Genomic DNA, 26,630 nt, shown 5'->3' on the forward strand with positions numbered 1-26,630 from the left:
CACATAGAAAACAAGATGTCAGGGAGATGGTTCTCTCACTATATATGGAAGGGTCCATAGAGGAACATTCAAATGTATTTCTTCCAGTTTGGATTGATAATAGTTCTAGAGCAGGGGTCCCCAAACTAAGGCCTGGGGGCCAGATGCGGCCCAATCACCTTCTAAATGCAGCCCGCGGACGGTCCAGCATCAGTGTGTTTTTGCATGAGTAGAATGTGTCCTTTTGTTTAAAATGCATCTCTGGGTTATTTGTGGAGCATAGGAATTTGTTCCTTTTTTTCCCTTTTTCAAAATATAGTCCAGCCCCCCACAAGGTCTGAGGGACAGTGGACCGGCCCACGGCTGAAAAAGTTTGCTGACCCCTGTCCTAGAGCAGCTTTTTAATTTGTGTAGACAGAAACAGTTGGAGGACAGTTTGATTCACGTTGCCATCTGAATGTTTTAAAGAATACCAATCCCATCTCTACACACACACACACACACACACACACACACACACACACACACCCTGTGTTTGTGTGTGGGGGGGGGACACCCCAGCAAATGAATATGGTGATTATAAAGGATGCGTATCTTAAGTCTCACACAGCGCCAGTTCTGTCTTCCAAGAGTAGTATCACAGAGTTTGAAGTGATATTGTAGGCCACTGGGTTGTAACCAAGGCTGTTCCTATGCAAAGCAGACTCACTGAAGTTAATGGAGATTATTAAGTTAGTTCCAATAACTTAAATGGGTCTACTTGGAGTAGAACCAAGCTGGATGCAACCTACTGACTCCAACCTCCGGCTTGATGCAGGAAGTCTAGAGTGAGAGCACCCACAACAGTTGGCTGTCCATCCTCTGCTTGAAAACCTCCAACTTAGTTGCACTTTGGGTTCTGACCTCCTAATTGAGATCTCTAACAAGATACCAAGGATGACCCAAGAGCCCTTTGGTGCAAAGCATGCACTCTTAACTACTGAGCTCTGAAGTAATGTAGATCAAAAATCTGGCCCATGTTAATGATTTTTAACAGTCCCAGTTTTCACCATTGTAGCAAGGTGTATACTTCCATATGATTATGAATTATCAATGATGTTAGTGAGTCATTAAAAAGGGAGTACCATTTCTTTTTTTAAAAAATGCACACATCTGTTCCATAGTATGTATCATACTATGTAGAAAAAGAACTCTTGTGGATAAAAGATCCATTTAGCTTTTGACTGTTTAACAAGCTAATTTTTACTCATATATTGTTTAAAGGGAATCTGGAAACAGCGCCCTGCTCTAGCAAGGGAGATCTGCAGGTAGAAGTAGCGGGGGATGCTGCTATGCATCTGGACTCTACTGACATGGCTGGATAAATCTTTTAATAGAAATTTAGCCACCAGTTGTTATGACCCATGATTAAAGCTGGCTTGGGTCTTAGGGGTATAACTAGGATGAAATTTTGCCCTGAGATCCTCACCTCACCTCACATGTCCTCCTTGAGGCAGGTACCACTGATTTCAGTGGAACGTGCCTCCATGAAATGGTGCTTAAAACTGTAGCTTAGATGTTTGATGATAAATGTGCAAATTCCTTCTGCTCTGTTTTTGTTTCACCACTTCCATTTTAAGAGCCCTACAGTAGCTTTAAAAGAAATTCACACCTTTTGAATGTATTTAGCTTCTATGACAATGCTACGGTAAGCTCTTTTAGTCTTAAATGCTCATCATAACTGTTGGCTTCAATGGGACTAAAGCAGGGCAATACATCTAAGAAGGAATGCAGCTTACTTGCTTACTGAAGGGTGCTTCATACACTAGTCACCAGAATGGAAGCCACAGAAAGTTGCTTCTGCCTGGTGGCCTGCTGTGCCATGGACGGTCTTCACTCAAGTAGGTGAAACCACGTGAAAAGGAGCGTTCAGTCTGGTGGAGTACTGTCATGGAAACAGTTTGGGGAGCTTCTACGTTTTGAGGTTACCCTTAAGTACTGTAGAGTAGGTTTTTTAGGAAGGCTGTGGTTTGCAATTTTTGCAGAGCACAAATTAGTCAGATACTAACAATACCACACAGCTGAATTGACATAATGGTAATTTCCAACTACTATAGCATATCTCTTTTTTAAATTTTTTTAGTCAAGTACATAAAAAATTAGAGTAGGATGAAGTAGTGCATCTTTAGATAAATAGCGGGGAAATAATAAGTGTAACTATGATGCTAGTACTTGCACTAGGAGTCATTTTCTCAGATAAATGAATATAATTCCTTATTTCTTCTTGCCAATGATGGGAAATGTTTCTGTAGATGTAAATTGTCGATTTTGTTGTATTTCTATTACTGCACTGTCTAGCCACTGATCTGAATTTTGAAAAACAGTGCATCTGAGTGTTGAAAATAACTCACTAACCACTTAGTCATTTGAAATGTGTATGTATTGCAGATTTCTTTTGTGTGTGTGTAAAAAACAAAAACTCACAATACTTCCAATAAGTAAGATATCAGGCTTTCAGGATAAGACAGTAGGTTAACCTTTAAGCTACTTCCTTCCCCAAAGCCTTTTTATATGAATTTGGTAAATGGTTATGCCTTAATGTAAATTTTAGGTAGAATATAAAAATCAAAACTATAGAAATGCACAGCAAACAGGAGACACCTGTTTAAAATGTTATAGCACTATAATTCAGCATTAGGCATACAGGGCAATTATCACTATTACTATTGCCTGTAGAACCACTTTAAAATGTAGTTGAACATATCCCCAAAGAAATCTGCTTTGTCGGATAATGGGGACTGACTGCATTCTCCACTCAAAAGTACACAAGCAGCTCTGTTCTCTGGTTCTTTGTGCTAGATCAGCAACTGAAGTCCCCTTTGCTAAGCCTGGCCCCAAGAGCTATCTGCCCACTCCCCACCCTCAGTCACTCAGCCAGGGATGAAAGTGGCAGCTACAGTAATGAGACCTGTCAGGTGGCCACTAATCTCCTCCTATAGCAGCGTTTCAGAAAAGCTAACTGCTGATCAGAGTTCTGTTTACACTATTACTATTAATAGAATGTGAAACAACCATTGATCTAGTTAGCTCAGCCCAGTCTGCTCTGACTGGCAGTGGGTCTTCAAAACCTTAGGCTGAGACAAAGAGAGAGGGAAGGAGTGCTTTTCCAGGCCTATTATCTGAAATCCCTTTAAAGTATAGATGCCAGGGATTGAACCCAAGACATTCTGCATGCAAAGCATGTGCTCTACCATTGAACTATGACCTCTCCCCATGGGGACCTTCTTTCCATTGTCTGTACACAACCAACAATATGTTTGGCTTTTCCTGGCTTATTTCTCTGTAGCAGTGCCAACTTTGTAGTACTACACCTCCAGAAGGGATCCATTTCTGTTTTTCTACTCTTGTGTTTTTATGTTCATAATTAAAACTATCTGTGCACTGAAAAGCCACATAAATAAGCTCAGCCAGATGTTCCACAATAGGTCAAGTGACATGCATTAAAGTCTTCCATCAGGCCAAAGATATAAGACCCCTTCCTGTGCCCTGAATTTATACACAACACACATTCTTGCAAGTAAAGAGAAGATGCCTAATTAGAGAATGGGAAAGTGGTTTCCTGTATTTTTCAAAATTATGAGAATATTGGCAGGGATCTAGCCACATTAACTCACTTAAGTGTTGGCCTGGCTCTTTTCTTTCTCTTTCTTAACTTGTGTCTTTCTTTGGCAAAGTGTTTTAAGGCCACAGCGTCAACTGTCACTGTCTCATGCAACTAACAGCAAATGGCCCTATTTACTATACATTATCATTGTCACTAGATTGTTTGCTGTTGTGTGAATTGAGGTTCATCCAAGAGAAAAGTGCATAACTTTACAAACACAGAAGGAAACAAAAGCAAATAGATGAACTTGGCGAAAGGGAGGGGAGGGGGAAGAGAACCCAGACAGCAGATTAAGAGAGTAGATTGTGTCCAAAAGATGCCAAGCGTTTATTTAAGCAATACATACAATTCTTTAGCTAATACAGAAATGATCTGTCCCAGATAAAAATTGTGCATTATGCTGTCAAAAGGCGGACTCATTTTGCTAAAGTGCATATAAGAATTACAGGGGAGGGAAATCTGAACTTGATTGCTGAACTACAAACTGGAAAACAATAAAAAAATTAAAGACTTGTACAACAACAATGTGCCTGTGTGTGTGCTCTGTGGGCATGCATTTGCAGCGCAAGGCCAGCAAGCTCTTTTCCAAAATGAAAAAGGAGAGTGAAATTGCAGGCAACTTGAATCTGCTTAAACAATAGCTGGGGAATTGTAAAGCATGTACAGTACCTGTCTCTGCAACCATCAAGTCATATTTCCAATGCAGCAATGCCTACTTTCAAATGAGACACACAAACAATTTTTTCCTACCTTTTACATGGAGTGAAAAGGATTGTTTCCTTTTTGGTTGGTTTTAAAAATTAAAGCTCTGGTTGCTACCCTGTCTACTCTAGAGGAGACCAAAGGCAGGCTTAATGTGAAACAATCTGGCAGTCAGTATCTAAAAGCAACATTGCAAAGCCATGACATGCACTAAGTGGGACTTCATGACATTTTTCTTTGAGCAGCAGATGTCCTTGACACATCACAAGTTTCTTTTGAAACTTCCCACATGACAAAGTAGGGCTGCTCTTCGAGAAAACAAAAAGTCTAGAAGGGACTAGTTGTGGGTTTCTACACTTAATCCCAAATATTTAAAGCCTGCTTTATTTTCTAAGGGATGCGGGTGGCGCTGTGGGTTAAACCACAGAGCCTAGGGCTTGCCGATCAGAAGGTCGGCGGTTCGAATCCCCGCAACGGGGTGAGCTCCTGTTGCTCGGTCCCTGCTCCTGCCAACCTAGCAGTTCAAAAGCACGAAGTGCAAGTAGGTAAATAGGTACCGCTCTGGCGGGAAGGTAAACGGTGTTTCCGTGCACTGCTCTGGTTCGCCAAAAGCAGCTTAGTCATGCTGGCCACATGACCCGGAAGCTGTACACCGGCTCCCTCGGCCTATAGAGCAAGATGAACACTGCAACCCCAGAGTCATCCGCGACCGGACCTAATGGTCAGGGGTCCCTTTACCTTTACCTTATTTTCTAAACTAGAAAAATATAATCAAGAATGTATGCCCCTACACTCAAGTGTATCTAGCAATTAATGCTATGCTTTAGAATTTTAAGTGAAAATCTTCAACTGTTAAAAAAGAGTTTCCCCCCTTTTTGAAATCCATTTGAACTGCACAGTTTCAAGAAACATATTTCTGTTCTATGACACTAAAAACAAAATGGGATTCATGAGGAAAAAGTTGTATTCTTTTGAGCATGTAATAAAAGCCAGTTGGGAATTTTGTATGAAGCTTAACGTAAAGGGGAGCTTCAGCATCAAGCCTGTGAAAATAGGACAGGACAGATATGGTGGTGTAAGGTGGCACCTGAAGTGGCAGAGCTGCAAGATACCCAAGAGGTCATCCAATCCAACCCCCTGCTCAACACAAGTGTATTCCTGACATATTTCTCCAGCCTCCACTTTAATACCATCAGCAAAAGACAGCTTGCCACCTCCCCAAGCAAAACTGCCCCATTGCAGAACAGCTTTAACCCTTAGGAAGTTTCTTTTAATGATCCCAAAGCAAAGATGTCTTTACAGGGGTTAGAAAAGCGGGTGACTGGCAGTGGCTGTCAGGCTTTTTTTTTGGCAAATATGTGACAAGTGAAGTCCGAACAGAATACTGTTGCACCAATGCAAATGCCACCTTCACTGCCCCCAGTGGTTCTGCCTAGCCTTTTACAAGCCAGCGAGTAGGCTGGTGCAGTCCTAGTTCTCCACAGTTTGTGAGCCACCTTACTCCAATCTCTGTCACTAGAATAGACATGATGCTGGTTGGTCGCTCGCGTTGTATGGGCAATGCAAATCCAGAAGAAAATGAACCAAAAAGGACTAAAACAAGTCTTTATTGTTTCAAGGAACCAATTAATGACAGTTTTTCCTAAAAACTTTCTATCATTACAATTTACTACCCTCCACCCCCAAACATTTGAAAAGAATAATTCCTGTAACTTTGCTTAAGAAGAGTGTTTGGCCTTGCATAGACTTGTATGCAATAAGAACAACCGAAGGCTCTTGGTGTGCACAGATTTTTAACAAGATATGATAAACAAAATACCTGCAATTTACACGTTTCAAAATCTAGCTAGGTGAAAAGGCCATTTGAAACTAAAGTTTTGCACAGAGCAATGAATGACACAACTGAGTCAATTCAGTACCTCAATCAGGTAGATAAATGGACAATAACTACAGAAAAATTGCAAAACACTGTTTAGCAATCTTGGCTGTGAAGATTATACTATAACTACCAAGTGTCTCACAGTTGGCAAATCCTGCTCATCCTTCAATGGCATATTTATTCAAAATATACAACTGGCTATAATTAAAAAATTTAATCCATTTCAAAGTGCATCAGATCATCTACAACTGTCCCAAGAAATATAGTATTTGTTGTGGCCCCCCCCCCTAAAAAATGTAATAAGTACCAAGGAAACCAGAGGGGTCCCCTTTTAGGAAGGATGGTCTCTGGGTATGTTTTAGCTCACTGTGGGGTTGGCAGTTCCATGGAAATTCTCACTACAGCATTTACCTGATAGATGAATTCCCAGTTTCTGAGCAGTCTGTTGCAGGTTGCTTAAGATAAAAATTAACTTTCTAATTGCCAGTTCAATTAGAGACATCAAAAAGACACATTACAAAAAAAACACCCTGGCAACCACCATCTACGCTACACGCAAGGAAGCACTTTTTTACCTCAGCGTAACAGACAGCAGGAAGAGTTGATGTTGACATATTACTCTCAGGGGTGGTGGAGTATTCCACCAGCCAGAACATGCCCATAGTAGAAGTGTACCTCCGTTTTAGCCTTGCATCAGACAGAGGTATGCACTGGTGTGGCTGCAGGAGAAGATCCCCGGTCTGATGAAGAAGAAATGGAACGTGTTGCTGCTTCCCTTTGCAGCTCTTCAACCCTCTTCTGGAGCTCAGCTCTGATGACAAGGAGTTCTTTCAGATTCTGATGAATTGGCATCTGTTGGAAATGAACACAGATTTTGTTTCAGTAATAAAATGCCAGATTTTTTTTTGGGGGGGGTGTATTCCAAGTCAAAGAAAGGCAAATCTACTATTAAATGAGAGCCAGTGTGGTGTAGTGGTTAAGAGTGGTAGACTCGTAATCTGGGGAACCGGGTTCGTGTCTCCGCTCCTCCACATGCAGCTGCTGGGTGACCTTGGGCTAGTCACACTTCTCTGAAGTCTCTCAGCCCCACTCACCTCACAAAGTGTTTGTTGTGGGGGAGGAAGGGAAAGGAGAATGTTAGCCGCTTTGAGACTCCTTTGGGTAGTGATAAAGCAGGATATCAAATCCAAACTCTTCTTCTAAATGTTTATTATTCATCCATTCATTAGAATCAGGTTTATCCCTGCTCACAGTTTTTAAAAAATGCTTAGGGCAGTCAAAACCAACAATACTGCCCTAACCAACAAAATAAAAAAAAGATAGCAGTTAACACAATTACACTTAAATTAACAACTTGGGGAAATTTGGAAAGGCAAAGGCATGCAGAAAAAGGCATCTGCACAATGGCAGAAAACCATCAGAGAAGGGGTAAGATGGGCCTCCCTTGGCAGGCACAGCCATAGAGGAGGTCAACTCTCTGGCTTAAGTTATTTGTCTGCAATTGCCTTTTGGATATTAAAACTGGAATAAATTCTTCCCTCCAATAAAGTACACCTTTTAGCAAATAGATAGCAGAAGCTTGGAAAACTTAGGAAGACAGGCAGGAAGATGTCAAAGGCATACTGCTTCAGTGTTCTCTTGCCTGGTTTACCATTGTTAACTGTCAGAGAAAATGGAAATTGCTTCTTCAGTAACTGAGGAAAACTTCATCACAGCAAGCCTCCTCCTACATTAAGGCAGTAGTAACACTGTGGCCTCAACCCCAGATTGGTCTAATCCTGCTCTTTCCCCACATTTTGTTTTTTCATATTTTCATATTTCATATTTATTTTACTTGTTCAGTTTTAACTGCCCTTCATTAATTAAGGCCCCAGTACGGTTAAAGTGAGGGACGCTGGTGGTGCTGTGGGTTAAACCACAGAGCCTAGAGCTTGCTGATCAGAAGGTCGGCGGTTTGAATCCCCACAACGGGGTGAGCTCTCGTTGCTCAGTCCCAGCTCCTGCCCACCTAGTAATTTGAAAGCACGTCAAAGTGCAAGTAGATAAATAGGTACCGCTCCGGCGGGAAGGTAAATGGCGTTTCCGTGCGCTGCTCTGGTTCGCCAAACGCAGCTTAGTCATGCTGGTCACATGACCCGGAAGCTGTACGCTGGCTCCCTCGGCCAGTAACGCGAGATGAGCGCCGCAACCCCAGAGTCGGACATGACTGGACCTAATGGTCAGGGGTCCCTTTACCTTTTACGGTTAAAGTGGTATTAAATCGGTTCCAGGGAAATCAATGGGGGGAGGCAGGGAGGGGAGGACAAAACTAGAGCTGAAAAGGAGAAGTGTGGGAGTTGGACATTCCCAACAAAATTGCTAATTGGGCAACTGGACTTCAGACTGCTGATGTTGCTGTGAATTTGGCACAACCTGTGTACATGATTCCATATTCTTTAATACCCGACAATCCTTGATTTTTTTTGCAAAATTGTTACAAAGGTATGATAATATATTCTCCATTGCTTTGTTCTCCAAAGGAATTTTACACTGGTGTAAAATTCTTTGTGGCCATCTGGGGAAAGGGGAAGTGAGAAGCATGAAGCAACATGGGGTGGAACTGTAAACCAACTCTTGAGCATGGGGCAAAAAGGGATCAGCTCAAAGGCCCATCTTCAAGCTCAGCTGCCCAACAAAAGCAACAAGAGTACACCTTGGAGCATGACACCAGTTCCTTCACTAGTGAGCAACCAGTCCCTTTTCACACCTGAAAGGAGCCCAAAGAAACATGCATATCAGAGGGTATTATTTGTAGGTAGGGTTTTAAAGCCTGATATGAAGAACAAATGTGAACCAATTCCTGATCTGTGTTCAAGTAGCTTTTGCAACCCTGCTTTCCTGAAATAGGTGTAGGTCTCTTCCCTTTAGTGAATTATTTCCCTTTAGTGAATTATGAGTGTCACTGTGGACAGCTTGTAGTCTGCTGCTAGGCAACGCTTTGAAAGCAATACACATTTTCTACTCTGCAGCTGAATATACCCAATATGGGAAAGTGAGACAGCAACACCTATTTCAGTTTTCTGCACAGAGACATTACTCCAGAGGTGGACAAGAACACCAGTCAGAATTCTGCTTCCATCTAGTAATTTCAGGGGTGGAAAGAATCATCTGTTTCCTAATCTTGCTGTAAAATTATCTGGGCAATCACTCAATAATACTTCCAGTTTTCCTATAGATAATTAGGCTACAAATATATATAAAGTCATTAGCACTGATACACAAAAAGATGAATCCCTCCACTTTGATTCCATAAATTAAATTACTTCTAGAGGTATCAGTTGTTCTACTAATGTGTTACAACAAACACAGATGAAAGAGAGGGAACCAAAGGGAAAGAGTCACAGTGGGAAAACATCTGCTGACCAACACAATTTAATCTTCAAGGAGCCTTCAACAAAAAACTGATGCCCTGTTTGTTATGTTTCAAGGAAGCACATAGTTTGCTAAACCACTGGCAATTGGTCTACCAGTTCATACGGCATTTGATTATGTGAGCAGTTGCTTGTTTTCTATGTCATCATTTCCCATGCCCAGAGTGATGTCTGATGAAAATGCATACAGCATACACTAACTAATCTGCAAAAGAAGCTGTGGGCTTATTTCCACTGCTTACACAGTGTACTATATTCCTTGCAACTGTTTTAAGTTTTTTCAGTCAACCCACCTGAGTAGTGAAGCACTCGTTTTAAGTTAGGTGAGCGATTCTAGGATTTCATTTCATTATTTATTGTGTATTTAATAAATCTTGAAAATTGCTGCCCGCCACTGTGTAGCTAATTATAAGAAACCTGTGGATTTAGAAGTGTGAGGTTGCTATGCCAGAATATAAAAACCAAGGGAAGAGGCTACATGAAGCCAAAGCAGCTTCTGACGCCCAACAAACTCAACCACAAACCCACACAGATCCTTTATGCCTGCTAGAGTACCTTCTTTCAAATTATAAATGTCAATGACGATGGAGACTGCACCAATTTCCCCTCTGTTCTCTCAGCACTGTAAAGTACGTCAGGATCACAAAATCCTCCATACCAACAAGGATAAGCATAAAAGGCAGTATAATAGCCACTCACTTACAGAACTACCAGTTCTTAATTGTACGGATAGCAAGTGTGCATTCTTGCACTTCCTTTTTACTTGCTCAAGAACAGCCATTCAAAAGAAAATTGTTCAGCAATGAATGTGTATCTTCTATTATAGGCCTGCTCTTTAAAAAAAGAAACATCACAATTTTAGCACTGGGAATAAAAGCGGCAGTAGAATAAAAAGACTATTTTAAATCAATTGCTTGATGTAGAGCAGGCATAGGCAAACTCGGCCCTCCAGATGTTTTGGGACTACAACTCCCATCATCCATGACCACTGGTCCTGTTAGCTAGGGATGGTGGGAGTTGTAGTTCCAAAACATCTGGAGGGCGAGTTTGCCTATGCCTGATGTAGAGCCTGATCCTATCCCCGCTTTTGTAGCTACTGTGGTGCAACAGGGAAGTTCTAATCTGCTTCCCCAGGGCCTGGAGAGTTTAAAGTGGTAATGCCTTCATCACCACTAACAGTGCTATTTTTCTAGAAAAAGAGGTGCCGGAACTCATCTTTGTTCTTTTATAAGGCAATGGCATCCAACTGAGAGGTGCCAGAATTGAGTTCCAGAGTTCTGGCTGAAAAAAAGCCCTGACCACCACCACTATCCATATGGTCAAAAGGCTCTTACAGATTTCTTAAGCAGTGCAAAACCAATTTGTAGTGAGACAATTAAAAATAAAATAAAATGATGATGATGATGATGATGATGATAATGATAATGACATCTGCACCAAATCTGCACAATTTGTAATCCACCATGGTGACAGCAACTAACAAGGCATGCAGGGAAGCCCCACCGCCACATTTTTATTTTGTTGGCTGAAAGGGATTGCAAAAACAAGGGTTATCAATCACATAGCAGGCTTGATACATGGGACTGGTGAGCTGTGTTTAATTTGGTGGGTCACAAAATTGTTGTGTAGGCCTACTGCATACCACAAACAATGTTGGCTCCATGATAGCACTTTCAACTCTGAAGAATGGGGAGAAATGAGAACCTCCTCTTCCCCACATACATCAGCTACATCAGCATTAGGAACCTTGGACTCACTCTGTCACCCCTCAAAACCTCTTGTGTGGCACTATTATGTTCCTTAAGAGCTTCCAACAGTGCTGTTCTGAATCCAGCACAAAAAAATGAAAGGCTCTGGACCCAGTCCAAAGAACTCTGTAGTGGAGCAGAGCACAAAACTATTATTTTATAGAGTCAGGACACATTCCTTTGATGGCTCAAAAGTACCATGTTCTACAGGTGTTGCTTTTGATAGTCTTTCAAACAGCAAATATTCCCACTAGAACTAATTTCAAGCACTAAACAACACTGCACAATGAGTCCCATGAACGAAAGCATCATAGCCATCATAGACATACAGGCATGAAATGGCAACATGTTAAAAATTAGCAAATGGTGCACTATACATATTTTGAGGCTCACCCATTTTGTTTTTCGCTATAAAAATGCTTTCAAAATATTCAGTCCTCCACTGAGTCACAGAATTCCACCTTTAGTTCTAGATGACATCACTAATGGTTCCACTCTGTTGCTGCTCCCTTCTCGCATAGGGGAACTTGAGCACACTTGAATTGTCCTACTCACAGAGTTCATGTTTGTTCAGAAGTTAAGTCTCACTGTTTAATGGGGCTTGTTCCCAAGTAAATGTGCATAAGATTATAGCCACATTCTCAAATTGGTTTCTCTTGTCAGGTATTCATTATAACAAGCAACTGCCATTTCGGCAGCTCCTCAGCTTAAAGCCTTTGAATACAGGGACTGTGGTTTTGCTCAGTGAACTGATGGAACTAGCATTACTTTCAGCTGGGAGACTTTAGCGCAAGGACTTGCTTCTATGAGGCACTTCTACAGGTCACTTGTTGGTACTCCCTTTGTGCACCGGTAAGACACAGTGTCCTGTTTCAAGTGCCCCTTTGCCCACCTGTCTGCAACAGGCATGGCCACAGGCCCAGGGAAGGCACAGCAGATCTAGCTGCATGGCTTAGGCAGGTTTGTTGGTGGGATACAAACTCCCCCAAATGCCACACTGTTCCAGTTAATCCTGGGGCTCCTTCCTTAGCTCGAAGTGCTTGATGGCAAAAGCCAGATAAATGGGTTTCTCCTTTTCAATCAATCATTTTATTTGCATGCTGCCTTTCTGAAGTTAAGACCATGCTCAAGGAAGCTTACAACATATAAAAAATCACATACCTACAGACATAGCAAAAGTAGTCATAAACAATAAATAAAACATCACAACCAAACTGAACAATCTCCACATGAAATCATAAGGTCCAAAAATTTTACAGAAACAACAGCAACAACCACCCGCCCACAAAACTCCTCTAAACAAAATCCCAGCCAAGGATTCTGTTCAGCAGCCTCGGCCTTTGTAGCTGGAGTCAGTCAGGGCCCCGACCTTCCAGGCCAGGTGGGAAAAGGCAGGGAGCTGGTCCTCCAGGGCTCACAGCCAAGATGGTCAGATATTAACATAAAGAGTAATTATGCTAATGAAAGATAACAGAAAAAGGTGGAGCATGTCAGTTAGGGCTAGGTGTTTGGGCTACCCAACGACCTTTACATTGCCAGTTTCATCAGTTCAAGATCTCTTGAAGTTCAGTGTCAAGCTGTTTCCGGCAATAAACTCATGTCACAAAACAAGAGAGGGGGTTAGGGACAGGATATTCCCAGCATGCCACACAGTCCAGACTAAACCTCTTAGTCCTATATAAGCCAAAGTGTAGCTGTGACGGGACTCCTTTGCTATTATTCCCAGCAAGTGGCATTCAAAAGCATGCTGACTCCAACAGTGGAGGTAGAATACAGTCACTGTGCTAGTTGGCCTTGATAGCCCTATTGTGCTCCTTGAATGCATTTAGATATCTGCTAAGGAAAGAAGACATTTCTTTTACCTGTCAGGAATCTTCTGACATTCAGTTTCACTGGATGATTTATATAATGAAACATTTGTCTCTGACTAGAACCTTTAAGGACCATTTGCCGTTTCCCATTGTTTGCTGATTCATAAGTTCTTATTATTGTATGACTTAACTGTCTATAGCTGTGGTATGTAAATACTAGGTTTTTTGTTTTTGTTTTACACCCTATTTCTATTGAAACATGCACAACACACATACTTAACTATGGGTAGATGGGGATGCAGTTCCTATGTTAAGACCTGACCTCAGGCTGCCTGATCTTTCCTGCACAAAAGATTTTTCTGCACATTGCCAAGCAGCCTTGATCCAACATCTCCCTATTGAGTATTTGGGTAGAAACCTAGTGCATTCCTCAACAAAAAAGCAGTATCAGAACATTTTGTACGTCAGAACATACGAAAATCATTATGCCACTTATGAAGCACTTTTAGTAAGAACCAAAACAGAGGGCTTTAGCAGATGCTAGTCCTACTCAGAGTAAACCTACTGAAATTAATGGACCCAAGTTACTAATGTCTATTAACTTCAGTAAGTCTATTCTGAGTATGACCAGCAATTCTACACCCAGAATTCTACACCACATGGGCACAATCCTCATTACGGTTAGAATTGGTGGCATTCAGAGTTGCTGACCAGATCTGTTTAGAAAATTCTCATCTCATCACTAACATAAAATTCTTGCAAATTTGCATTTTAACCGACTTCTGAAAGAATCCACCCTGAGGAAAGAAAAGCTGAAAAATACTCTCTCACAGAAGGTGCTAAGGAATTCCAGAGAGATAGGTTAGGTACCTTTACTAGCAGTCGTAAAAGGTAAGTCTGCTTTCAGAAAAGGGAGAGAAAAGAAGAGTCAGCACAAACAGATAATCCAGTCTGGCAACAAAATGAGAATTCTTAAATAGGTCCTATGAGGCAATTAGTGATTATGCATCTTTCGTGTCCAAAATTTCCTCCTTCTACAGCAACACAAAACCTAAAGGTAAAAAGATTTAGTGCTAACTGGTAACAGTTCAAATTTTAAAACATGGCTTCTAAAAGAGCTGAGTAGGAGGAAGATGACCAGCTCAGATGTTCAGCCCCAGTAAGGTTGGGCAATCCTGTTTGGATCCTATCCCAGTAACTTCTAATTGTGTACCGTGCAGATACATATTTCAAAGAAGAACAATGCATAATCCTAGAAGGACTGTGGCATGAAACTGAAACTGGAGAGAGGGGGGTGCTATAAAATCAGCTATGGCCAGGTAAATTGGAGCACTGTGCTACCCACAGTTGCCTATCCTAGGTTTTGAATACCGACTTGTTTGAGTGAACTGCATCCTAGGCAAGGGTAGTTTTAATCCTATATTATCCCTGGGTCCTGGACTCCAGTGTCTGTAGGACTGCCCCAGACTTCTTTGGTCCCTGAAAAATGAGTGGGGACACAGATGGGGACTTGCCCATTGCTAAAGATAGCAGACGAGAAGCACAAATTATAAACCAAAACGATGCACTCAAGTCACAAATCCAAGAAGGAAAGCACACACAACCACTGCCATCAAGGGAACATTCCCTCACAGCAGATCAGAGGTTGATTCATGTTTGCTTGGTCAGCATCTGACAGCTTGCACATGTGAAAGAGCTGGCACAGAGAGAAATTTCAGATCACCACAAAATACAGCAAAGCTGACAAAAATAAAAAAGAATGAAATGGTGATGTGTGTGCAACGTGTTAAAGAGCTGCATCTCTTACTGTGTGCTGGGTCTCTCCTCCCTCCCTAGTTCTCCACTCATTGACTAGAACTTGAAGGATTTTGGAGGGGGCTGGGAAAGGAAGTCTTTCACTTTATGTTGGATGGAAAGAGATTTTGCTCATCCACAGAACTGAATAGCACGTGCAGGGAACTATTGGGAGTGCCTTGAAGACACTTGGAAGTGGCAATACTCACATTGCTCCCAAGCATCTCTGTAGTACAGAGTGGCAGGCTAAAGTTCTGCATGTCGCAGATTTGTGGGGGTGGGCAGGATTGCAGGCTATCACAAATAATTATTAGCTATCAAGGCCAGTCAGAATTTTGAAACTCTCCAACTGGCCATTTTGAGCAGCAGCCAGTTGTTTAAAAATATGTTGCTCCAGTCAGAGATGAAAGGGACAGAATCACATTCCTTTGATTATTTTACCAAACAATCAAAGCTCTGACAATTTCTAGACCTCTTTAGTATTGCATTTCCGTTTTTTTAAATGGCAAAAGAAATTCAATTGAAACGCAAACAAATGCATACCTGGGGTCTCATTCGTGGATTCCATCGTACATAGTAGTTCACCCATAATTCTAAATGGCTTAGACTAGCAACTGGATATAGGACATGGTTTTCGTAGTTTACGTAGAAAGGGTTGCTGAATTCATCAAGCTGACTATTAATGTAGGACCATAAAGAAATTGTCTTTGTGCTGATCTCCTGAAGAAAAAATAATAATACTTGTAAACAATTATAATGAAAATATTTTCAAACTTCTAACTATTAAGGAAGCATTTACATCAATAAACCTTCATGGAATGCCAGGGCTACAACGACCACAATTGGAAACACATCCACTCCAGTATTAAACTTACAGTTCTCTTGCGAAGGTTTTTAATTTACTAAGAGCTCACCTACACTTCTGCTTGTCCTGCCATTTCCCCCCAGGAAAATCTACTGTTTACCACCGAATCAGAGCAAACATCAATCGGGTTTTCTCCAGATTGACATTTGCTCCAATTTGGCACTGAAGAGCAGGTTTTCCAGGGGAAAGTGGCAGTGCAAAGGCAAAACTGCTCAGACCTGTGCCTGCAAAACATGAGACAAGTGGAAAACAGCTCAGACTCATGCTTTCTAGTCACAGGAGAAGTGGAAGTGTGGACAAACCCTACGTTTTGCACTGAGTTTCTGTTTTAAGAGATATCACAGTCCCCAACTTGTTTCCTTTGAAGAAAAATAATGGCAATATTTTGATGCAACAATAATTTCTTTGATTTTTCAAATTCAACGTTATCAAATAAGCTTCCATTGGAAAATACAGAATTTCTACCTCCATCTATAAGGAAAAAATACTTAAAATGGTAAAGGTAAACACTGAATGCTATGAGAAGGGGGGAACCCACTGAAAAGTAAGAAAATTGTTGAGATGTCAGGAAAGAAAAAACACTTATGTACAGAAACAACGAGGCAGTATTTTAGAAAAGGGTTATAACCTATTTTTTTACCACAGTCTCCCAAAACCTACCTAAATACTATGTTTCTAATTAAATGTCCATGTTTAGGTTTATTCATAGCAGTTTTTAAATTCTATGACCAAATACAAACATCATTATGAAACCATTATTAAATCAAGGTTTCAGAATCTGAATTCTTATCAGCATCATCTTGCAATTTTATACTCCTCCAGTGCTACAAAGCATCTGTTTCCACTACAGCTGTCTCTTAAATTGCATTTTTTAAAAAGGGAGTTGCATTAGATTATCCATTCATGAGAGGGAGCTGCCTGGTAGGCACATACTGTACTTGATGAGAATATGTAATTCAGCTCCATCTTGTGGTGCAATTGTGCAATTTGCTGTGCTGAATCAGTCACTTAAAGTCAGATATATACCAAAACAAAAAAGGTTATGTTTGTACTAACATTTTTCTTCCTGGGAAAAGGGGGGTGACATAGTTTAGCATGTACTTTCCCTCTGCTCTCTCTCTCGAGGTACAAATTAGCATGATTTGGCACATTAGCTGTGTGTTGTACCCAGGATCCTTCAAAATCCACTATTCACATTTCTCATGCAACTGAGAGATCCTGACTAGAGAAAAATCATATGTGCTGAACATATGGAACCACCTTATTTTGAGAACATTAGTCCATTGAGCCCAGTACTGACTACTCTGACTGGAAGCAACTTGCCAAGGCCTGCCAAACCCTTTCTGCTTGATGTCCTTTTAGATGGAGAAGGAGGCTGGGACTCTCAACTTGCTCTATCACTGTCCTGTGGGCTCCCCTCGGGTTTCATAGAGGGCTCATGTTACCTAATGGTTTTGAAGAGAGAGAAGTTGCCTGTATTTGTGGCATCTGGTGCCTATTTGGTACGTCAAGAGGAATATGAAAATTCATTTCTAGGTGACGTTTAAAAACTTTCAGCTCTACAGAACAGGCAAAACAGCCTCAAATTGTCTTTTGGCTCCTGTAAAACCATTACATGGGTGATTTACTTTACCTCTTTCATTCGCTGATGCTCAGAGTTGTATAAAAAGGTGCCAAAAAGACAGCTATAAAGATGATCCAAAATGGTGATCAGAAACAGCTCATTGAATTCAAATGCTGCTGGAAACTAAAACAACAAAATATTTTGTTATACTTTTTGTTAAGGGAAAACAGTACAGTAAGCCCATAACTTGTGCACATTCAGCCTTATGTGTGTGACAAAAATTGTTTAAAAATTTAAGAGTGTAGGAAAGGGGTGGGATTCTGGGGAAAATGACTTTGGTAATCCCATCCGTTGTTGAACCCAATGTGTTTTGACTATATGCAATTTTGGATTTAGGTGTGATCCCTGGAATGTAAGCCAGGTTTCAGGCCTATTGTATTTTATTTGAACACACACACACACACACACAGAGAGAGAGAGAGAGAGAGAGAGAGAGATCTAATGTAAAATGCAATATGAAGGTTTACAAAATGTCAAAGAGACATTTAAATTGTAAGACTAGAGAGTTGTACTAGCATTTGGCAACTCTGGACAAATGCACTGTATTGGGAGGGTGTTGTTTAGGAAGGTTCCCATTGGCTCTTAGTTTCTTTTCTGTGAATTCAAGAGACTCAGTTCTTTCCCTTATGAAAGGAAGCAAAGGAGGACTAATGCAGCAGGACTCACAGAGGATTAAAGCCACATCCAAATAACTACATTTTTTGCAGTGCTTTTATGTAACAAAATACTTTTCACACATGACAGTGTCAACTGGAGTTCATACACTATCTCAATTGCAGTTCATCAAGATTAGGAAGGTATTGTGTAATTGTGTGTCTGTGTGCATGCATGTGTGCTGAGCTCTTGCAAATGAAAAAGGATTCTTCTATCAGTGGGTAATTAGAAATTTCTTTTTCATGGACTCCACCATCCAAAATGTAGTCCTAGGAAAGAGTTGTCAGCTCAATGCTTCATCCAAAGTAGACCTCAGCGGCTGTGCTGTCACTTGAAACACTTTTACATCTGTTGGGATGTGGATTCAATTCTGAACAAGGTAGCTATTAAAACATTTGCCTGTGGTATGAAGCAGTGGTAAGTGGCATATGATGTAGGTTTAAGTATTTTTGCTGCATCCACAATAGAAAATATGTGGCAATCTCTTTAAGCGCTGCTGGATGGAGGCTGTGCCCACCACGCGTAAGCTGAGCCCGTCTATCCTTACACCCCTTTTGTGTCCTCCTTCCTACCTCACCTCAAGCTTTTGACAATCTCATCCAATAAAAAGGCAGGAATATAGCTAGGTAAACACTGCAATAACCTCTGATCTAGGCGATCATTTTGAATTAACCCATAAAGTGGTGGTCACCAACATGGCAGCTGTGGGTACACATGTGCTCCTGGAGGGCTAAACCACCTCTCACCCCTGCCTCTGCTAAAATGAGGCTTGAAATAGGTCTTCTATTGTAGCCAAGAGAACAAGTTGCACTCTGTGTGGGTGTGCTGTACTCACAACAGTTTCTACAAGGATATTCAAGCATTAAAACCCCAATAAGATATCAACTTATTTTAAAGCCAGAAGGCTGCTGGGTGTGGACCAGTGTCAAGGATATCCTTTTATGTAAGCATGTAGCTCACTTCCATTTGGCAGCAGCTAGTGTAATAGGTGGTCATATAAAGACAAAGGTGCCATAAACCCTGTGAACTGGTACTGAGTCTGTTTGAACTGCTGCAAGTACATGGTACATGGTATATGAGTGGGAGAGCTCTTTTCTCTTACAATCTTTCAGGATCAAGACATCGATAAACGGTTTGGATGAGATTAAGAAATTGTGTTCTGTGAAAAAATATGAGGTGTCTGTCCTATGAACAATGTTCCAGTTTTTCCTTTTGGTTCTAATGCATTCTACTTCCCTCTCCTCTCAGGGCTATAACTACTCAATGTTTATTTTAAATCTCTTGCTGGATTCAGATTTTGCACACATGTGGAACTGGCAAAGTCATTTCACAGTCCTTTACTATAGGGAAACTAAACAGTTTATAGCAAGTAATAGGGAGCAGCAAGGGAGATCACAAAAACCCAACAACAAGGCTGTTCTGAGTTAAGGGTCTGCCCCTAAAGGGTTTTTGCTCCTTCCAGATGTTCAAAGCATTTTGGAAAATTTTCTCCTGCAAGAAATAGTTGCATGACTTTCCAAAAAGAAAGCAACATCCTTTAACTGAGCATGCTGAAACAAACAAGGTAACATTAAATACCTCATTCATGCAAAGTTCAATTCACAGAAAAAATAAGTGAGTGACTTTTTGCAGAGTAGCAAAGTATAGCAAGGTCCCAATTTTCAAGCTGCAATGCAAAATATAAAGGAAAGGCTGCTTGAGATGAATTTTGTTGTTTGTAAAGGAATTTTAAAGAAGTATAATTTAAATTCACAACAAAATTACATAATAGAAGTTCAGAATTAATTTAGATCTAGCAAGAGGGCACCAGCACCTGCCTTTGGAAGAATAAGCTCTCTGTGACAATCATGCTGAAGCAGTGTTGAGATGTGGTTCACAGTTCCTCAAATCAATTTATTGGGAATATGAACTTAAGTGTAAAATGACAGTTATACAGATTTGTGGCATTGTTAAAAGAAATGCAAGTACAGTATCATCCATTTTATAAAATATCTGCTCTAAACCTCAATGATAAATAGAATGCATCACTATTAATTTTGTCCTAAATAGGCAAAACACAAGAGTTTGTATACATTAGTTAGATGCCTTTGGTATGTAAACTGGCTAACACATCACAGAGAGGCCACAAACAGCAGTTTCCCCAAACTGTATTCATATTAAAAGCAAGGTTATCCACTCTCAAATTTCTGTTTCTCTCCAGAAAATATTTTTGTTTTGTTATATTATCATGTCATGCCAGAGAAAACTTTATTAAAAATTCAGGTATCAAACACCAATAAATAAGTTGTATCCTTCCATGAACAGCTGTGCCTTTGATCTGATGTAGGCAGGTGACATGACAGTGGGAAGTGACACCAACATCTCTGCTGTCCTACAACCCTCTGGACCAGACTTTTGGGGCAGGGGGGAACTGATGAAAACTGCCATTTTGGTTAATGGAGGCTAGGAACAGCCTTTCCATGGGGAGAACTTTGCTCATAGGATGACAGGCCCCTCTGTGGTAATTTAATGTTTATCTTGCAAAACCCACCAATTTAGATGTTTTCACCTCTGCATACATTTATTTCACTCTGCTGTGTGCACTGAACTAGTTCCAAAATTTCATTTAATTGTTACTACACTGCCCCAAAAGAAAGCATTACTTCCTATGTGGATTAGAAACAGAGAAGATATAATTAGAAACATATCCTCACCTGCTTTGTCATTTGCCAAACGCAATCTATGAACTGAAGGAAAATGGGTGATCTGTCAGCATCAGCATGATCATCATCTCCATGACCTACACGCTAGTGAGGAAGAAAGAGTGTCAGGAGTAACGCTTCCTCTTTTTTCTTCTTCTGTCAAATGTATTTAAAATAGCTTTAAAAAAAAAAACTGCCCCAGGACATTTAAGTAGTGTTATCAGAAAAGCTAGGTTTCTTCCAGCAATTAGATACTAAATAAGTTACACTGAAATAACAACCAAAACTGATTCATGTTATCAGTCATGCTTAGTATCCTGGTGGGTAAAGAGCAGATCTTACATAGACAGGTGGCACAAGTTTTACAGAATTTTATAGGAGCAGAAATTCAAAAACCTTTTGAAATTACCATTGCAAACCGATGTCCAAAACTCATCCACTCCTTTTCTATGAGGACTTCAAAGCCTTTGATAGTTCTGTAATGGCTGTCTAGCATTAGCATGGCTAAAGAGGTCAGCTGAGCTGTACGGTCCCAGCCGTCACTGCAGTGCACCACCACTGATGTTTTACCAGATTCGATTTTGTCAGCAATTCTCACGGCTCCTGAAAGAAGCATCTTTAAAAAGACGGTTCCAAGTTGAAATATTGCACCAAAGCAAACTCGGCTATAATACATTTTGTGATAAGAGCAAAACGACATCTCTGCATAATTGGACTGAAGACCTTTCTATTCTAGCATTCAGTTTCCAGAAGTGCCCAGCTGCATGCCTAGGGATCTTACAAGAAGGGATGGCTTCTTCTTGTTTCTCCCCAGAGCCTAGCATTTAGAGGCATCCTGTTGCTGAATAGGCAAGTATTAATTTAGTCACCGTAGCCAGGCTCGTGAAGAGGGGGGCAGCCAAGTACATTTGCCTTGGGCCTAGGAGACCTAAGCCAGCCAGGGGGCCCCCCACCAGCAGCCTGCCAGACTTATACTGACATGCCAAGAGCAAGCCTCCCTCCCTGGGTCTAAGACAAGACAGGCCAGATCATTACTAACAGCTGTTGATAGACCTCCACAAATGACATATAGGCGGCATTCATATGCAATGCTAAATCGTGGTTTACTATTATGTGGACAAACCTCCACAATCCCAAACAAAGCATCAAGCTCATGCAGACTCCCCACCCCACCTCCTTCTGTGCATCTAGCAGGAGGGCTTCTGCAAAGTTTAGTCCAGCATATAAAAGAATCTTAGTGTTACATTTCTTGTAAACCACTTAGAGGTTTTACTGCAATTAAGCGGTATACAAAGTTTGTTAAATAAACGATGTATGAAGCAGGGATACTGATTTATAATGAACTCTGGCATATATGAATTTGGCGTAATCTTTTCATAATTCAGAAAAGGGTATGTTATTTGAAATAATAATCTAAAATAAAATGGGTTATTTAATTTTATTTAAGATTATATTATGATATATAATAATATATCATACTCTAGCCTATTTTAATAACAGAGTTTCACAACCCATTGCTTATTATAATCGGCTTATTATAATAAAGCCAGTGTGTGGAAACTTGTCCTTGTAGTGCTAAGTCAGGGTTTAGCATTACATGCACACACAATGCTGAAAAGATCAATGCACTAAACTGTTGCAGTGGTGTAACTCATTGCCATCAACATTTCTCAAGTAGATGGGGTGAATGATTCTTGGCAGAATATATCTAAAAACCAACTATGTCAAGCATGAATACTAAATCCCAATTACAACCTCCTGGAAAGCACATCAAGATTAGATTATTCGCTTAACCTGTGGAAAAGTTTGTTTGTTTGCTTGCTTCCTCTAATTTGTACACCACTTGATTGTAAAAAAGAAAAAAAGCCTAAAAGCAGATTACAAAAGATAAAACAGTAAAATCAAGAAAAAATTACAACCCTGCTTTAAAACATACAAAAGTTAAAATACTAAAACATTAAAATTACCTCAGCTTTCTGAGCACCTGGGTAGGCTTGTCCGAATAGGAATGTTTTTAGCAGGTGTCAAAAAGAGTACAGTGAATGCACCTGCTTGATCTCCATAGGCAGGGACTTCCAAAGTGTAGGCATTGCCACACTAAACAATTGAATCCTTACAAATGTGGAACAGTTATTATATGCCACCTGGAATAGTACCAATTTTGCTAACTGAAGTGGCTGAGTGGGCACTTGTAAGATAAGGTGATCTTGTAGGTAAACTTTGCAGTACAGTCAAACCTCAGTTCCCGAATGCCTCCGTTATTGTACATTTCAGCTCCCCAACGCCGAATACCCAGAAGTAAATGCTCTGGTTTTCAAATGATTTTCAGAACCTGAACATCTGACACGGCTTCCACTTGAGTGCAAGAAGCTCTTGCAACCAATCAGAAGCTGCACCTCAGTTGTCGAATGTTTCAGAAGTCGAACAATCTTCCGGAACGGATTACGTTTGACAACCGAGGTTTGACTGTGTAAGAGTTGAAAACACCATTATACAATGTAAGCTGATCCCCACAAAAAGGTCGTTTAAAATCAGCAAAGCTAATTTAGACAGGACAAACGTCACATTCTGCCCATTAGATCTGAAAATTTAAATAACAATTTCAGTTCTCTATAAAGCAATAAAATGGAAGTCTAGAGAGTGCCACCATTCTCTTTACAAAAATACCATTTGCTAAATTTTCTGATGTCAATTAATTCTGTTAGCAGCTTGTTATTAAGTCTATCAAGACACTAACAAATATTCTGTTCTATCTTGCTATGCCCTGAAATGCTTGGGGTTAAGAAACACCATCTACAAAACCTTTTAAAAATCAATAAACTGGATGAAAAATGAAAAATATAAACACTAGATAACAAACAAAAAGGAATCCCATTTCCAATGAAGTCAGTGTTTATCTCTATTGGCATCTGTGCTTTGATCCATAGACAATATACAAACTAAACCATGACACTGCATGTCTTAGCTGGAAAGCCATGAAGGTATGCAGTGTTTGCAAATAAGGCACTTCTGGTAGTTAGCCAAGCAGAACTGTAGTTCCTGTGGCAGTTTGCCAGAGAGAGGCTGGCAGGAGATTTGCCTTGATGTGTGTGTGCCAACGTTCTGTGTTGTGAAGAAACAGAGCCATGTTCTAGAGTGAAAATGATCCCAGGTAATTCCTACCTAAATATGAGGGCTGGTGAAGCAGAATGAGACTGAGGTGTCAATCGGTGCATTCACATCTCTTATCTGCTATGAAGTCACTAGATGACTTTTGGCAAGCTATCATCGCTCAGTTTTGGTCCTGCAAGTGCAATATGGAGAAAATAATACTGAGCTATTCTGTAAGATTGTTGTAGGAACTACACTAACATTTATGAAACACTCAACTGTCTAAAAGAGCTGTGCAAACTCTAAATGTGGAAGAATTACATGGCAAGAGCAGCCCTGACTTTTATCCACTCTGCTTTGTAATTTTGTCCAGGGCGGGGAAGGGGCAGGCAGGTGTTATTTGTTATCCTATTGCCAAGGCCAAGAATCCCAAAACTTGAGCTGAATTAGGCGTAGGGTAAGGAGTCGTCAGTTCATCTGTCCTACAGTAGAAGGGCTTAGCCCATACCTAGTCAAACTGAAACAATTTTATTCAAACATGTTTGTAAAGCTGCCCTGAAGAGTTAAATGGGTTACAAATGTTTTAAACAGCATAAGTAGATAAAAAAATAAATAAGGATTGCTACTACTGGTGTCTATAACACACACTAATAGCATATACCAGTAGTTTTATATAATCTGAAAAACCCAGATTCTGAAGAATCAAGGCATTTCCCCTTTTCAGATTATATGGAGAAGTGACAAAAGAATAACACATGGAGAAAGATTTTAACATTTAAAAGCCAAAAACCCACAATGTATGTTTTTAACAAGCCCATTACCCGTATGTATTCCAGCCAGTGTGTACTCTCCACATTGGACAGCCATCGAGATTCATCAATTGTAGGGTAAACGATTTCCTTCAGTTTACGCAGTGATTCTCTCATTACGTGGATGTTTGGAATTTCCAAGAAAACCAACTCCACGTTTGGGTAGGCACTTTCACTTTCATAGCCGCCACCTTTCGTCTGAAAATACATTTTAAGTAATTTAAATGTATCTTTAAGATTTCTTGAATGCCCACCAGGGAGAAAAAACCAGCTGGCAAGCACGAAGGAAAGGGCTCGCTCAACAGTGGCCTCACACTTACGGAACTCTACTTCAAGGGAGATGTGCATGACCCCATCTTTACGGGCCTTTATTTACTTCTTTAAATATTTATATAGCACTATATCATAAAAAAGAAAAATACCAAAGAAGTTTGCAGCAATAATACATAAAATAAAAACCACATGAAAAGTTAAAAACAAGTATCAAATACTCATTATGGAAATAAGTATTTTAAATTGCCTGCATTGGCCTGGCAAAATAGAAAGCTTTTGGTGGGATTTAAGAGAGATATCTGTTTCAAATTGGTTTTTCTTAAGATATTATGGTTATGCTGGCATAAACCAAGGCTGAAATAGCATTAAAATGTTTTAGTTAGCTCTAATGGTATTTTAGTCTACGGGTGGCACTGTGGGTTAAACCACAGAGCCTAGGGCTTGCCAATCGGAAGGTCAGCGGTTCGAATCCCCACAGCAGGGTGAGCTCCCATTGCTCAGTCCCAGCTCCTGCCCACCTAGCAGTTCGAAAGCACGCCAAAGTGCTCCAGCGGGAAGCTAAACGGCGTTTCCATGCGCTGCTCTGGTTTGCCAGAAGCAGCTTAGTCATGCTGGCCACACGACCTGGAAGCTGTCCGCCAGCTCCCTCGGCCAATAAAATGAGATGATCGCTGCAACCCCAGAGTCGTCTGTGCGTGGACCTAACGGTCAGGGATCCCTTTACCTTTGCCTAATGGCATTTTAATTTATTATTATTGTTGTTGTTGTTGTTGCTTATTCTTATGAATTATGATTGTTGTATTGATATTGGTATTCAAATTTTAAATATATTTTTCATGTTTGTATCTTTGATCATGTATGTTGTCTTTTATCTTTTATGGAAGATGCCCTATGAGAGTTCAGTGCTAAAAGAGTGGCCTTAAAATATTTTAAATAAGGTAATTTCAACATTTTAAAATTTAAGTATTTCAGGGTGATACTGAACTAAGTCATACTCAGAGTAGACCCACTTAAGTCCATTAATTTCAGTTGCCCTACTCTAAAGTGTGACTTGATTGGATGTCACCCTGAATTTTAAATAGATGTTTATTTCCCCCCCCCCCTTATGCTAGTTCTACCTTATTTGTATCTGCAACACTGTTCTGTCTAGCATCAAAGATGAAGAGCTTGTGGGACTGAGCATTGGCATCCATAATCGTCTGCAAATATTTCTCATCTTCTTTGCATCGCTTGTCATTTGGGCCCACTAGAGGTTGGCTGCAACGTGTGATGGTGGCCTGGCTTTCAGGGTGGATCCAGGATAACACCTAGGTTAAGGGGAAAATATATAAACACCAATGTATATGCAGTAGAAACAACTGCAGAAGTCAGATTAGCAATGGATGTAACGTCATAAGAAGACAGAGAACAAAGGTACTGGTTAAAAAAATCAAAAGACACACAAATTATTTTACATGACCATCAAAACTAGTAATACAGTTCTGCATGAAGTTTCCTGACAATAGCAAACCACCTATGGAACTTTTAAAAGTGTATTTGCAATACAGTATAGCAACTGGGGGCTTGCCTGCTGTTTGATTTCCCCCTTCCCCACCACACACACAAATCTCTCAAGGGAACTTAATGGCTAGGCACGGGCACAGTGGCGTCGCAAGGGGGGGGTGCGCC

General features: G+C 40.5%; 1 protein-coding gene across 7 annotated transcripts in view; it reads right to left on the minus strand.

Annotated features, from left to right (window-relative positions):
• Window positions 1–5,913: 5,913 nt before the first annotated feature.
• Window positions 5,914–26,630, minus strand: part of MTMR1 (myotubularin related protein 1) — a 43,137-nt gene continuing 22,420 nt past the window's right edge. For all 7 annotated transcript variants that reach the window (XM_033137333.1, XM_033137331.1, XM_033137330.1 and 4 more), the window contains 7 exons: window positions 26,081–26,269; window positions 24,702–24,887; window positions 21,200–21,406; window positions 20,803–20,895; window positions 17,465–17,578; window positions 15,510–15,686; window positions 5,914–7,055 (listed from right to left, as the gene is read on the minus strand). In XM_033137333.1, coding sequence (XP_032993224.1) covers window positions 6,897–7,055; window positions 15,510–15,686; window positions 17,465–17,578; window positions 20,803–20,895; window positions 21,200–21,406; window positions 24,702–24,887; window positions 26,081–26,269 — 1,125 coding nt within the window. In that variant the 3' untranslated portion in view covers window positions 5,914–6,896. The remainder of the gene's footprint in view (window positions 7,056–15,509; window positions 15,687–17,464; window positions 17,579–20,802; window positions 20,896–21,199; window positions 21,407–24,701; window positions 24,888–26,080; window positions 26,270–26,630) is intronic.

This window comes from Lacerta agilis, chromosome Z (genome assembly GCF_009819535.1).
Source record: "Lacerta agilis isolate rLacAgi1 chromosome Z, rLacAgi1.pri, whole genome shotgun sequence".
In the NCBI taxonomy this organism is placed as follows: domain Eukaryota; kingdom Metazoa; phylum Chordata; class Lepidosauria; order Squamata; family Lacertidae; genus Lacerta; species Lacerta agilis.